We start from the raw sequence: 13,653 nt of genomic DNA, 5'->3' as shown, positions 1-13,653 counted from the left end.
AAAAGAACACAAGCCTTAAGGAGAACAGTAGCCTGCTGGCGGACACCCAAGCCCTTTGTGACATCACACTGATACCTCTCCATAGGTCAGTCACAGCCACATGCTGGGTGGAGCTATGTGCCGCCTCGTGTCTGTCGGAAGGTACAACAAAGCATGACGTGGCACGGCCAGTGTCGTTTTTTTCTTCTCCTCTTCCTTTCCATCTAACGAAGGATGACGACAAGACTGCAACTGTCGCGACTTGAACAGTGCTGACTGGTCCTGAGGCTGGATGAAAACGCTTCAGACTGGGAGCCTTTTGCCGAGCGAATGAGCGATAAAGGCCAAAAGTTTCCAGATTTTTTATTTCAAGTAAACCGTATTTCAAGTTTTTTTTAGTCCCACGATTGTATAATTTCACTTCAAATAAATTAGCATTAACTGATATAATATGAGAATAGATAGAATAGATCAGTGGTTCTCAACTGGTGGACTCTCGGGACCCACATTTATTTCACAAAAATCAAATCCTAAGCCCATTTTCTGTCATGTCTAGTCAATAAATTATTAAAATGATTGAGTTGAATTGTGTGTCCTGCAAAATAAATGCCAAACGTTTATTTATCTATTAATATACATATATATTTAAAATCCCCTTTTTAAAGGGCGACCCAATGAAAACGGCTCCGCAACCCACTTTTGGGCCGTGACCCACCAGTTGAGAAACGTTGGAATAGATCATGACATGAGAAAAGATGTCAAAGGAAATAAAAGGTAATGAGATGATGAATTATGAGAGAATAATGTGGTGAGCGATGCTGAAGTCACATGGTCTCTCCAGGGCCATTGTCATTTCGACAACTGATTAATCAGTCTAATTAATTAGAATGAATTCCCTCTCTTAACAGCATCTGACCACTAGATGCTGCTAAATCTTACTCGCTGGGTCGCATGACTTCAAACAAATGTTCATCTTTACAGAAACAAACGTGATTTCAAAGTGCAATAAAAAAAAAAAAAAACTGTTAAGGGATGATCGTTGGCGTTTTTTGCTTTGACATTCCCAGAGTCATACGCCCCCTGACTGTCTGCCGCGTGCGTTACATGGGGCAGATCTTAACGCTGTCAGAGGAGGAGCTGAACTGGCCCAGTGCGAAGTCCAGGCCCACCCCGACCCCGCTGCCCACGCCAAAGGCAGCGTACAGCGGCTGGGTGAAGTTGGTCCTGAAGGTGTGCAGGTGCGTCATGGTCTCGGCCACGCTGTAGAACGTCAGCGTGCCCACCGACGAGTCCAGGTAGACGCCCAGGCGCGGCGAGTAAGTGACCGCTATGTCCTTCTTCTGGTTGTCGTGCATGGCCGAGCAGCACGCGTCCGACAGCTCCAGGGTCCATGACTGGGCGTTGTAGCCCAGACCTGACCTGGCCTCCGTGCCCTTGCGTTTCAACGCCCCATAGGCCACGCCCAGCGACGAGCCCCGGCCCCGCCACTCCACCTCCCAGTAGCAGCGCTGGCCGTGCAGCGGCGCCGAGCACATCACCTGCGTCCAGCCGTCGAAGCGGCGCGGGCTGTCGGGGAGGGGCTGCGCCGCCACCTGCAGGGTGGCCTTGGTGTTGCCCTCGGTGAGGGCCAGCCTCCGGTGGGCCGTGTCGGGGTCAAGGGTCAAAGCGATGGCGTCTGAAAAGACGAGAGGTTTAAGCGGACGTTCAGTCTCGTGTTGTTTGAATTTGCGTCGTAAATTAGGCTAAATTGGTTCGCTAAATTAAGCAAAGTAGGACTTCCTAACTGAGACAGTGGGGGGCAGTGTGCACCAGTTTCTGTTATATTTTTGCTATTCAATTCTATTTCTGTGGGTCATGTTTAAGCTGAATAATCTCAAATTGTAGTGTTTTCTTTCACAAATTGTTTTTTATTTATTTATTTATTTTTAGCGTTTTGACTTTAAAGGAAACAGTTTTTCAGACTGATTGAAGTCAGTGAGAAGCGACTCGATTGGTGGAGACTCACACTGGAGGAACTCCTCTCGGGTCCTCGGCTCCGGTGCCTGGATGCTGTCAATGTTGATTTCTCTTACTGAATTAAAATAAAAAGCAAGAGTAACGCATAGGGAGAGACATTTTTCAAAGGTACAATATTCTAAAAAAAAAAGAAAAAAAAAAAAGAAATTCTATTTCTCATTGAAGTTTATGTGGGCAGGTGAACGCACGTGCAGGGAAAACTGGAGGCTGAGTCATGGCGTCCGGGGCGGGTGTGTCCAGGAAGAGGCCGGGATTAACTGCAAGAAGCAGGTTGAAACACATTGGACATGTTTTTTCATTTATTTTTTTTGGTCAACACTCAAAATGAAGGCAGCTTCAACTTACTTTCCGTCGGCGTCTCAGGCAGAGAAGTCATCGCCCCTGTCGACAGCACACAAGACGCTCAGTTACAATCAACCTTTAAGTTAAATTGTCTCCTGAGCTTATAACCCCGCTCCCTATTGAAGAACATTTCCTGTATATTATTAGGTAGCAAATTATTCCTTGCTTTAAACATCAATCGTGCTGCATGCACAACGGTTGTAAAGAGCTTCTATTTGTGTTTGCCAGAGCAATAATTTAAATATGGTAATATTAATGAGTTATATTGAATATGGAGTGATTTACTGTTCAGAAAATACTTTGCTTTGGACAGAACTGAAATCCTTCTGGATAGTATAGTTTGAACATGTTTGGTATGAGGTCTCCAGCTAATTTTGTCCTCAATTTTTAACCCCAGAAATGTATTTTCATGTACCCTCTCTAAACGTACCCCTTCCATCTCTGTGCCTGAATGTTTTTTAATAGTTTCCAAATGTCATAAACTTAGTTTTATTTAAATGAAAGATAATTTATTCTTATCAAACTATTTTTTGAATTTACTAATTTCTAACATAACAGAAGTTGCTGCAAATTTTCCTCAGTGACCAGAACATTACAGTAGTATCATCTGCAAAAAGGACACATTTTAATGACCTAGATACATTACAAATACAATACATATAAAATACTGAGGGCAATTGATATATCTTGGGGTATCTCTCCATATGCCTTTAATATTGTCTTTATTGTTTTCTAATATTTTAGTATAGCATTCTTTTGTACATGTCCTCGTAATATTAGTTTGTTTTTATATTTATTATATCAATTTTCTGCTTCTTCAGTTCTGTGCTGTATAAATTCTCTATATTGTGTATTTTTCTTTCTACATGCATTTTGTAAATCTTTTGAAATCCAAGGATTATTCTTAGATTTATTTTTCCTCATTACTAGACTTTTTTTTTTTTTTTAATCATATAATACTTTAAAAATTCTAAGAAATGTATCATATGCTACATTGACATCATTTTCAATATATACAGACAGAGTCCCAGTTGTATGCAATCAAATCATTTTCCAAGGTGTTCATAAAGTCCTCAGTCCTGACTCGTCTCTATTGTGGGCAGTTTGGCTCGATGGCCTTTATAGTAATTGCAATCGTATATTGTATACGCAGGTAACTGGCCAGTGGCCATTTTTTAATAATCCACTTATATTATTGTCTAAGACGTTGGTGAACATGTTGTCAATTAGTGTAGTGCAGTGTGATGCAACGCGACTGGGTCTTGTTATTTTAGGGTACACACTAAAACTGATTCTTCTGTCATTCTGTGCTTCTTTGGGTTCAGGATGTTGATGTTATTCGGTTTCTGACCATTGACTTATTTTGGAAAGCAGAATTGGGCCTTACATGGATTTCCTCCCGCTGGCGGGGTGTCGCTTTGGACTGGGGTGGCCGGGGTGGTGCCGCGGCGGTGGGAGCGGAAGATGCTGCTGAGGCTGCTGAGGCTGCTGATTGACCCCAGCCGACTGAAGCCTGACACAGCAGAAAATCAAAAAACAAAAAACATACAAAAGGCATTTCAAAATAAAATAAAAAATCCTTTTTGTTGAGGGAGAATCATGAATTTTCTGGGCTTGTTGGCCAGTTTTGTACCTCCACTTAACGCTGGAGCAGCAGGAGCTGGACTTGCAACTGGAGCTGGAGCTGGAGCTGGAACTGGAGCTGGAGCTGGATCTGGAGCTGGAGCTGGAGTGGGTGACATGCTGAGCTGACTTGACCTGCTCCAGAGGGACCTTTCACCTTTTATTAGCACACACACACACACACACACACACACACACAGAAAAAAAACAAGAACAGTTTAAATTAAGGCACAAACATGTAAGAAATACACAGAAACATTCGGGCACCTTTTTTCAGGGACAAATGAATAACTTTGTATGACTTCATCGCAGCATTTAAAAGCTTTTGAGCTATGCTAGCAATTTAGGATGATTAGCATTTGGCAAAGACAAGCTTTTTTTGTCATTCATTCCAAGAAAGAAATGTTTTCTTGCATTGGGGAAAATCAGCCAAATCACTATCAGGAAGTGGAGGGGGAAGTCGAAGAGGAAGTGGCGCCCCCTGCCAGGCAAAGTAGAAAAAAACACCATTGCGTCAGACTCACTGTTGTCTCTTCTGAGCATACTCCCCAGATTGGGTGAACTTGTGGGTCGCCTGTCACCTGCTAGGATTGGAGTAGCTCGTGGTGCGTCTCGGCTCCTCACGTCTGGACCGTTGTGGCTCGCCCCTTTTGTATAAAACAAAAACAAATCCTAATAAGTATATAACTCTAACCTTCTGTCGCCACATCATCAGCGTTCTTCATTGCAGTGCAATTACCGATTCCTCGTCGGTCTCCAACCCGTGATCCCACCGAGGCTGTGCTGGTTATGCTGGGAGCTGTGGGGTTGCCAGGCCAGGTGAGCAGGGAGTCACAGTTATACACAGTTATCTAAAATTGACACTTTAGAAAAAAGAAAACGCACCTGGGGAGCGAGTGGCCGCTTGTCGAGGAGCCAGTCCAGAAAACACTGAAATGAACAAGAGATGGACTTATTAGCGTTTTGTTGGGGAAAAAAACCCCATAAAAGTTAAGACCCACAGCAGCACTACCCAGACTCACGTTTCCGAATCCCCCCTCTCAGTCCTGCATTGCGGTTGGCTGGATTGTGAAAATTGAAAATGTAAAGTTCAAAACAACAACCGACGGCATCTTTGTGAATGAATGAATAGCAAAAGATACAATTTCTATGACTCACGGTCTTCAAAAGCGAAGATTGACGTGTCGTTAACTGTGAGGACAATAAGAAACATAATATGTTAAACGGGGGCGGGGGGGTTCGACGGGATACAGGTATACAGATATTTTGCAGACCTTGCTTGATGATCTTGCTTAGCTCCTGGTTGCACAGCTCCTCCACTTGGTCCCTGAGGTCCAGGATGACTTGCTGCACGGGCAGGAAGGAGGCTTCCTGGTGGACCACCACGGCCGGCAGGTCTCCCGTTTCCAGCGGTGCATTCAGGGACTCGCACGTCTGTGGTCCCGGAGGTTGGCGGGAAAACAAAAACTGTTGGTGGACGACGTCAACCCCCGTCCCCCACCCCCACCCCCACCCCCTCGTCTCGTCTCCTCTCCCACCTGCAGGTAGTGGATGTGGTCCTCGCACCGAGCCAGGTCCTTCATCTCGCCATCCCTCTTCCGCAGTGCCCGGATTTCAGCCTCCAGGCTGTCGGCCACCTCCTCCGCCTGGCCCATCTTCTCAACGTTGGCCTGCTCCATCTGCTCCTCCACCAGCTCCTGCAGCCGCTCCATCGAGCGCTGCAGCTCCTGTAGCACCTTGCCACCGTCCTGCTGCACCCGGTCCGCCGAGTGCTGCGCGTAAAAGGGGGGCAGGAGGAAGATTAAGGGTCAGGGGACGTCTACCAGGGGTCAAAGGGCATGTACTCGACCTGTTTCCAGGTTAGTTTGGGCCTACTAACGCTCCTCCGCCTCACCTTCATCACCTCCATGGCCTTCTTCAGCTCTTTCAGCTCCTGCTCTCGGTCTTTGAGCTTCCGCAGGTTCTCCGCCTGCAACTCGGACAGCACTTTCTGCAACAACGACAAAAGCAGCTTTGGCACGGGCACGAGGAAACGGCGTGACGCGGACAGACTGGGAAACTAATAGGTGGAGTGCTGCCGGCGGCTGCAGGAATGCAGTTGATCAGGAATGTCCTCAGGGCCCGGCCCGGGCCACTTCCTCGCTCTTGGACAGAGACGAGGTGGCAGCACGTCCGACAAATGGAAATGTGCCTGAAATACCAAAGGTGATGCCGTGTGGTTCAAGGTCAAAGGTCAAAAGCCTGACGATACAAATGCGAGTCTATCATTTTCCGTACCCAATGAAAAACCCTCAAAATACAATTAGTGAAGGCAACGTGTTGCTTTATTTCTTTACTTATTCATTTTTACTGACTGTAAGACAAGGGCTTAATTCTACAAGTGTTGAAGTGACAGGAGTAGTTTTTTTTTTCAGTTGTTGTCAGTACAGCTGAAAGGAACATTTGTAGTTTTTTAAATGAAAGTAAAAATAATTAAATATATATGTGTGTCTGTATATATATATATGTGTGTGTGTGTATACATTGTTTATATGTGTCCACACACACACACACACACACACACACACACACACACACACACACACACACACACACACACACATATACATATGTGAACATATAGAATTTAATTATTTTTACTTTCTTTTGAAAATTCAGTCAGCTGAACAGACAATTGGAAAAAAAAACTGCTCATGTCATTTTGACACAGGTCAAATCAAGCTTTGTCTTTCAGTCCGAACAGAGTCGGGACAGAGGACCCTCCAAAGCCTCCTACCTCTCTCTCCGAGCGCTCCACCTTGGTGGACACGCACTCGTGGCCCTTGTGCTGGTTGCTGGTGCACAGCCAGCACACAAAAATCCTGCACTGGCGGCAGAAGAACTCCTGCAGGTACTTGTGCTGGACGCAGATCTTCTCGGCCAGGTTGCCCGTGGGCGGGATGAGCTCGTGCTTCTTCAGCTCCTTCTTGGTCTTGTGAGGCTTCAGGTGGGCCTCGCAGAACGACGCCATGCACGACAGGCAGCTCCGGATGGCCTCGCGCCTCTCGCCTTTGCACATGTCGCATGCCACCGCCGCCGTGGAGAGCCTCGCCTTGGTGGAGGCCAGTCGCATGGACTCGCGGACGTCAGACTTTCGGGCCCCTTGGCGGAGCTGTTCCACGGCCTCGGCCAGCATGGTGTTCCTAGACAGGGGGGGCTTGGGGTAGAAGGTCTGGCGGCACTGCGGGCAGCTGTACATCCCCTTGCCGTCGTCCTTGCTCCAGTAGTCCTTGATGCAGGCCATGCAGTAGCTGTGGCCGCAGGGGATGGTGACTGGGTCGCTGGGCAGCTCCAGGCACACGGGGCAGTTGAATTGCTCCTCCGTCCACAGTTTGGAGGCCATCCTGGCGCCGGCAAATGCGTAGTGGTGTGAAGAGAAGTCTGGGGTGAGAGGCGTCTAGCAGGAGGAAACTGGCGCCTCTCGTCACAGACCAGAGCCGGGACGGGTGATCGGGGCGGGGTGAGAGCCACCGGGCAGGTCGAGCCGGGAAAACGGGTGTCGGTGGAAAGACTGCAGCACACATAGGACTTTTGTTATTTTTTTTAAAAGACATACATACCCATGTTTATTCCATTATGCATCAGCACATTGTATTAACTGGTACATAATGGGCTGTTAAATGTCTCTGTAAAGTTCATTTAATGGGGATTACAACTACCAAACGTTTATTACAGGTTTGAATTGGCGGCTGGCGTTGTGCTGTTGTAAATTTCCTGAAATTACAAATTGTTTTTTTTACAACTATGGCCGTCAATTGTACACGCGAGACAATACATGATATATATTTTCAAGGGCACTTAAAAGTGAAGAGAAGCGTCAAAACGTGAAAAAAAAACAAACAACAAAACTCTCAACTCGTCGCTAGGTGGCAGTGTTACATCGGAAAACACAACAACGACAAGTTCCGGAAGTATCCCCGAACCGTAGTCTGTGCTTCCTGTTGCACAAACGCTATGTTGCGTTCAGGTTGCTTTACTTCATGAATGCGAATTCCTTTGGTTTCTTTTATTAGCCTAACCGGATGTCTGACAAAGTGTTAAAACGTCCAGGGGTTGGTGTCGGAGTGCTGGTGACGGACTCGACCCACCCGGGCTGCGTTCTCCTGGGGAAGCGGAGAAGCGACGTGGGCCGAGGGACGTTCCAGCTGCCCGGCGGCCACCTCGAGTTCGGGTAGGTAAGTAGATGATGCTTAGCGGACTGACTCCTCGTTTGAATGAACTCTCACAGAATGTGTTTTCAGCCTTGTGGAACACACGGTTAAGATACCTTCCCAAGAAAATAGACATATTACAACGCCCATATTTGCTGTTATTGCAATATTTATGAGACCGTGCAGACTTTTACAGATCTGTTAATATGCCAATGTATGGTACAGTTATTGAGATCTTCTTCTTCTTCTTCTTCTTCTTCTTCTTCTTCTTCTTCTTCTTCTTCTTCTTCTTTTTTTTTAAACACGTGTTACAATTTTTGGAAGGTCATCAAAATTGCATATTTTGTGAAAGGATTTGTGCAACATTAAATGTATGTTAGGACTCTGACGAATGGGATTATGGTAGTGTTTAAAACGGTTATTTTTGTGTATGTGTGTTTTGTATGTGTGAAACGATCGAATTCCGATGACAGCCAGCGCTCGTGACGTCAACAACTGTGTCATTCCGAAAAAGGGAGACGTGGGAGGAGTGTGCCCGCCGGGAGGTGATGGAGGAGGCAGGTGTGCGCCTGGTGAACGTACGCCTGGCATCAGTGGTCAACTCCATCAGGGTGGAGGAGCAGTACCACTACGTCACCATCTTCATGCGAGGGGAGCTGGACCGGGAGCAGTCGGCGGAGCCGGAGAACCGGGAGCCGGAGAAAAACGAGGGTGCGCAGGAGAGGTAGTGCTGCGTGTCACCCTGGGTATGTTTTTGTTGGTGTGATGGGTTGTTTTTTTTCCCCATCTCTCCCAGGTTGGACGTGGACGCGGTGGGACCAGTTTCCACCCGAGGAGCAGCTCTTCCTGCCCCTCGCTGGTCTGAGACGACAAGGCTTCCACCCGTTCGGGAGTTCGGCGATGGACACTTTTTTGGCAGACAGGATTTAAAAAAAACAAAAACAAAAAAAAAAACGGTTGCGCCCACGATGGGTATTTGCACATCAGGACACATTGAGATGGAAGGCAAATGGAAATGATGGAGTCGACACGATCGCTTCTTTTATGCAAGCTGAATTTATTGAATTAAGTGCATGAACAGCCTGTTCAGTGTGCGCAACACACTCGCACATAAATAATAAATATTACTGTTTTTTCCCTCCTCTTCATTTGTGTTCATATTCACTGACCCTTGTCACATTAAATATCAGAAATATTACATTCATGAAAAGTTCATTCAAAATTTAAGAAAGCACCAAGAACAGGGCTTACAAGTGCTTTTTTTGGGATAGCCTTTTTACATGGGGGCGTTGCCAGCGACGCACACTGCCAGCAGGAGGGTCCAAAGGCTCGCAGCGGCAACAGTGGCTGCAGACTCAGTTTTAGGGAAGTGTTTGTCGTGGGCATACGTGATTATGTGCTGGGCTCCTGCGTAGGCCTCCTCGCACGTGGGCTGGATCTGATCCTCTGGGAGCTTGAAGCCGAACGTCCCCTTGTCTCTGAGCTCGAAGGTGAAGGCGAAGGGGATTCCGTTCAGGCGGGCCCAGTCCCTGGACGAGCCAGAGTTGGGGTCTGCAGAAACAGGATGCAGATATTATTTTTTATTTTTAGGCTTTTGGGAGATACTTTCTCCTGGGTCAATTTTTTGTGTGTGCTTGCGTATGGTTGATGACTACCTCACCAGAAGCAACACTTGCACTTACATAGTACGTCAGGTGAAGTTCCTACGGTGTAGTTCATCCCGTGCACCTTCCGGATGGCATCAGCTGCACCCAGACCCACATCCATCTGAGAAGAGGAAAAACCCTTTACAATTATTTGATGTATTGATCCAAACACTTGTTGCAGTCTGCCAACATGTGTCACTACCTGGGTGATTCTGAGGCTGTTTTTCAGTACAGATGAGATGAATTGCATGTGAAAATAAGCTTGTGACACCTTTTTTTCCCCTCACGATTTTTGTTTTTTCTTTAATATGTTGCTCAAATGCCGTCATGGGGGAGTGTGAAATGTTCTCGCACCCTGTCAGAACAGTTGAATATGCAGATACGCTGAGTGATGTGGCGCGTTGCCGTTTCCAATGTGTGTGAGCTGCTAAAAGGACATTACATTGTGCAGACAGCGTGGATTCAATAAATCATTTTGTGTACCTCTTGCTTGTACAGCATATTTTCTTATTCATCGCACATAGGAATGATTACGTTGGGTTGTGGGCACTTTGTGTCCCTAGGATTGGTGCAACAGTGTCAGGGCGAGCGAGGATGTAAATACCAGCTCGTCGTAGTTTTCAGCTGTGAAATTCGGATGTCCGTAGGGAAGCAAGAGCAGCTGGCCGTAGGAGTGAATGGTGAGGAAACACAGGAAGTCCTCGAGGCGGGATCCTACAAAGAAAGTCACCGCCTGGGCCTCGGACTCCGACATAGGCTGGGTCCCACAGTAGGTCTGATTGCAGCAGTTTCTCGATACGCCGATGGCTGAGAAAAATTGAGGCAAGTGATTTATAGATTTTCAACATGGGCATCTTGAGTCCCTGTCTGTGGTACTTTTCAAATAAAAACATTAATTTGCTCCATTGTCATGACACTGTGGGAGCTTGCAGCTGAAATAATAACTCCAAGCCTGTTGTGTGCACACACTAAATCTGCTTCTAAGCAACACGTTCACATTTTTCCCATTGCTTTTGGCATTTGAGGCTGTTTATCCTGGATGATGTGTTTACACGCCATATCATCATTATTATTATTATTATTATTATTATTATTATTATTATTATTATTATTGTTATTATTATTAATAATATAATATTATATATTAATATTCTCTCTCCTCTCAGCGGGTCGAGCCAACAAAATGAATTAAATGAGATGAAAAGCCTTGCACTCTGGGCTGATAGCACTTGGCGGAAGCGGAAGCGGCAGCAACAAGGCGGAACTCCGTACGGATGGATGAGGAAAAGGAAGGGAAAGCAAAGAAGATGGAAAGAAGTAAGAAATGCAACACAATATAAGCACGCAACTAAGCTCACTGTGTGTTAGAATTTTTTTTTTTTTTTTTTTTGTCGTTTTCCGAAGACATGGACATACATGGCCACCCGGGAGGTCGAGGAAATATACTCAACATTCAGGTGGGGAACACGAGGTTCGATTCGAAGTCTGAAGGGCTAGCGAACCGACTCTGGCAGGCAGTGGTCGTCTCTTGCTATCAATTATTCGATGTCTTGTCGCGAGCAGGTCACTGTTGTCAATATTCTGAACCATGATCAAAGAAACCCAAATCAAAACTTCTCTATCTTCTTCAAAAATGCAACAATGCAATATTCCAGTAAACGTCATCAAAAATTAATTCCCCTCCCACTAACTGTTGTGTTGTTTAAATAAGTTATTAACGACTTATCAGCACCTGCCTTCCTCCTCCCCCAATGTCATACAAGTGCTTTCTAAATAGCTGTATACATGACAAAATGAAAAGATAACGACCCTTTTATGATTCCTATCGCTAGCTCTTAAAATTACTGGGCCGTGTGTGTGTGTGTGTGTGTGTGTGTGTTTACTTGGCTGTAGCAGTAACACATTGTTTTGCCTTTGTGGTACGGTACGGTGTTCCCAAAAAGTGCTTTTAACTTATAAGTTAAAAAAAAAGAAATAATAACATATTACAACAAAATGAGATTTTGAAAAGCAAAGCACTCACTTCCCCAGTTGGCATCAAAGTTGCGGTTGAGGTCGGTTCCATTACACAAGCAGCCTGCTGGCCCAGGGGACCTGCTCTTCCTCCACAGGCGGTACTGAAAGAAAGCAGGGAGGTTAAACCAGGTGGTTCCTGGCATTTTACGCTCAATATTGGGAACGTCTAGACTATTACCGAGGTCGCATTACCAGTAGTTGTTTTTTGGTATTAATTGACAAATTCCATCTTCTCCTCGTCCTGTGGTGGCTCCGAGCTCAAGAGCCCAACAGAAGTAATGTGAAAAATGCCCATTAATTGCGGGTACTGACCTCGTCGTTCGTGCTGTTCTCCCAAGTGTACATGTAGCCGTCCACGTTGAGCACCGGCGTGACGTAGAAGTCCACGTTGGCCATCATCTCCTTCATTTTGCCCTCAGTTTTGGACGCATCCAGGATCTGATGAGGCCCAAAGCAAAAACATTTAGGAGGATGTGAAGGATAGGACGTTTTATTTTATTTTTTTCCAAAGGTAATTGCATGATCTGTGTCACCTGTTTGACAAAGTACTGGCAGAAGGCCGGAGCAATCCATTCCCTGGCGTGGATGCCACAGTCCATCCAGATGGCTTTCTTTTTGGCTCCAGTGTTCACCCCAATCTGAAGGACAAATGATTTGCCGTCTATTGCTATATTCCATATCTATATATGTAAATATACTATACTATACTATGTTTTTTTATACCTTGAGTAGGCTGATGGTTTTCTTTTCGTAGGTCTTTCCATAGTCCACGATGGTCACAACATCAGAGTGGTCCTTTTGAATCTGCGCCATCCAGTCACTGATCTGAAATAAGCGGCACTGTCAACTCCTCACTGTGTTTTCATTTCATCTATGTGTGTGCTGAGGACATGACTGGGATATTGTCACCCACCTCCTCCATGGGATGGTATTTGAAGTAGTCATACTCTACGCTGTTGCACAAAGAAAAAGAAAAATTGAAATGACATCCTGTGCAAACTCAATCACTCGAGAGGGAAACAGCTGAAAAGAAATGATTTATGAATCACACTTTAAACAGCATACGTGCGAGGAGGAGAAGCACCCTCACACATGTCTACAATGTCTTGCAGCTGATAAGCGTTCATTCTTAGAGTCCTGTGTGTATGGGGACATACAGTGTATTGAGATAAGGGGTCAAGGTAAGTCTTGTTTTCTCAGACAAAGACATCCGACACTTCTCACTGTCCTAACGGTGAAAACACCTTTTGCGAATGTACCTGGGGGCGAATATATAAAATATGCAATACATACGGTACAAACAAAATCATGAATAAATAAAAAGGCCAGCCTACTTTAGCAGGAAGTCATGCTGCACTAAAGTGACAAATAAGTCTTCGATATTAGTTTTAACTTTTAAACAACGTTTTTTTCTTTTTGCATGAAAAAAAAAAAATACCCCTCAAAGTATTTGAATAAACTCAATGTATCTGACAGCCTAACACAGATCTCTAGGTATAGACCAGAGTTCGACGCACCGGAGTTTGACAGGTTGATGGATCTAAAAAGCGTGAACAAAAACACTGTACATTGACATACGAAGCAACAACAACATTCCACCTTGGGTTTCTAATAATATTTCTAAATAATCTACTTTTTGTATTTTTCAAACAAATGATGGGCATCCTATGTCATTGAATTAAAAAAACAAACTCACCCCTCCACAGTGGCTACTCCTCCCAGCACTGGGAGCAGCAGCAGAAGGCACTTGCCAGCAGAGACAAACATTGCTTTTGCGCTCAGTTCAGCTCCCTGCTCGCAAAAACAGCAGGCGAGCCGGGGCTGACATAAGCCTTTATAGT

The 13,653-nt window shown here is 45.5% G+C and overlaps 3 protein-coding genes across 3 annotated transcripts; 1 reads left to right on the top strand and 2 right to left on the bottom strand.

The window, feature by feature from the left end:
- Positions 1-12: 12 nt before the first annotated feature.
- On the bottom strand, positions 13-7,429 carry trim25l (tripartite motif containing 25, like). The gene is made up of 15 exons (XM_076015974.1): positions 6,737-7,429; positions 5,855-5,950; positions 5,499-5,732; positions 5,235-5,394; positions 5,119-5,151; positions 4,983-5,021; positions 4,846-4,890; positions 4,700-4,759; positions 4,485-4,607; positions 3,971-4,117; positions 3,725-3,850; positions 2,341-2,376; positions 2,184-2,252; positions 1,985-2,050; positions 13-1,654 (listed from the first exon to the last, which is right to left on the bottom strand). The coding sequence occupies exons 1-15, from the start codon at positions 7,340-7,342 to the stop codon at positions 1,080-1,082; spliced, it is 2,415 nt and encodes an 804-aa protein (XP_075872089.1). The 5' UTR covers positions 7,343-7,429; the 3' UTR covers positions 13-1,079.
- A 467-nt stretch (positions 7,430-7,896) lies between these two features.
- Positions 7,897-9,294, top strand: nudt15 (nudix (nucleoside diphosphate linked moiety X)-type motif 15). The gene is made up of 3 exons (XM_076016108.1): positions 7,897-8,170; positions 8,665-8,861; positions 8,947-9,294. The coding sequence occupies exons 1-3, from the start codon at positions 8,022-8,024 to the stop codon at positions 9,078-9,080; spliced, it is 480 nt and encodes a 159-aa protein (XP_075872223.1). The 5' UTR covers positions 7,897-8,021; the 3' UTR covers positions 9,081-9,294.
- A 132-nt stretch (positions 9,295-9,426) lies between these two features.
- On the bottom strand, positions 9,427-13,653 carry cpo (carboxypeptidase O). The gene is made up of 9 exons (XM_076012547.1): positions 13,509-13,653; positions 12,726-12,765; positions 12,536-12,637; positions 12,346-12,450; positions 12,125-12,250; positions 11,820-11,913; positions 10,401-10,603; positions 9,833-9,917; positions 9,427-9,701 (listed from the first exon to the last, which is right to left on the bottom strand). The coding sequence occupies exons 1-9, from the start codon at positions 13,577-13,579 to the stop codon at positions 9,427-9,429; spliced, it is 1,101 nt and encodes a 366-aa protein (XP_075868662.1). The 5' UTR covers positions 13,580-13,653.

This window comes from Nelusetta ayraudi, unplaced genomic scaffold (assembly GCF_046127955.1).
Source record: "Nelusetta ayraudi isolate G7.1 ecotype Tasmania unplaced genomic scaffold, CSIRO-AGI_Nayr_v1 ptg000006l, whole genome shotgun sequence".
Lineage (NCBI taxonomy): Eukaryota > Metazoa > Chordata > Actinopteri > Tetraodontiformes > Monacanthidae > Nelusetta > Nelusetta ayraudi.
The sequence above is the reverse complement of the archived record's forward strand: the minus strand, read 5'-3'. Positions and strand labels throughout refer to the sequence as shown.

What these genes read in the sequence shown, in the direction of transcription:
- trim25l (XM_076015974.1), bottom strand. Translation starts at nt 7,342, where the DNA reads ATGGCCTCCAAACTGTGGACGGAGGAGCAATTCAACTGCCCCGTGTGC. An exon ending in AGCGGCCACTCGCTCCCCAG is followed by an intron (nt 4,760 to 4,845) that starts GTGCGTTTTCTT and finishes GCAACCCCACAG; the next exon opens with CTCCCAGCATAACCAGCACA. An exon ending in GCCTCCAGTTTTCCCTGCAC is followed by an intron (nt 2,051 to 2,183) that starts GTGCGTTCACCT and finishes ATTTTAATTCAG; the next exon opens with TAAGAGAAATCAACATTGAC.
- nudt15 (XM_076016108.1), top strand. Translation starts at nt 8,022, where the DNA reads ATGTCTGACAAAGTGTTAAAACGTCCAGGGGTTGGTGTCGGAGTGCTG. An exon ending in GGCGGCCACCTCGAGTTCGG is followed by an intron (nt 8,171 to 8,664) that starts GTAGGTAAGTAG and finishes ATTCCGAAAAAG; the next exon opens with GGAGACGTGGGAGGAGTGTG. An exon ending in GGAGCCGGAGAAAAACGAGG is followed by an intron (nt 8,862 to 8,946) that starts GTGCGCAGGAGA and finishes CATCTCTCCCAG; the next exon opens with GTTGGACGTGGACGCGGTGG.
- cpo (XM_076012547.1), bottom strand. Translation starts at nt 13,579, where the DNA reads ATGTTTGTCTCTGCTGGCAAGTGCCTTCTGCTGCTGCTCCCAGTGCTG. An exon ending in CTTTGATGCCAACTGGGGAA is followed by an intron (nt 10,604 to 11,819) that starts GTGAGTGCTTTG and finishes AATTTTTCTCAG; the next exon opens with CCATCGGCGTATCGAGAAAC. An exon ending in CTGAAAACTACGACGAGCTG is followed by an intron (nt 9,918 to 10,400) that starts GTATTTACATCC and finishes TCCTCTTCTCAG; the next exon opens with ATGGATGTGGGTCTGGGTGC.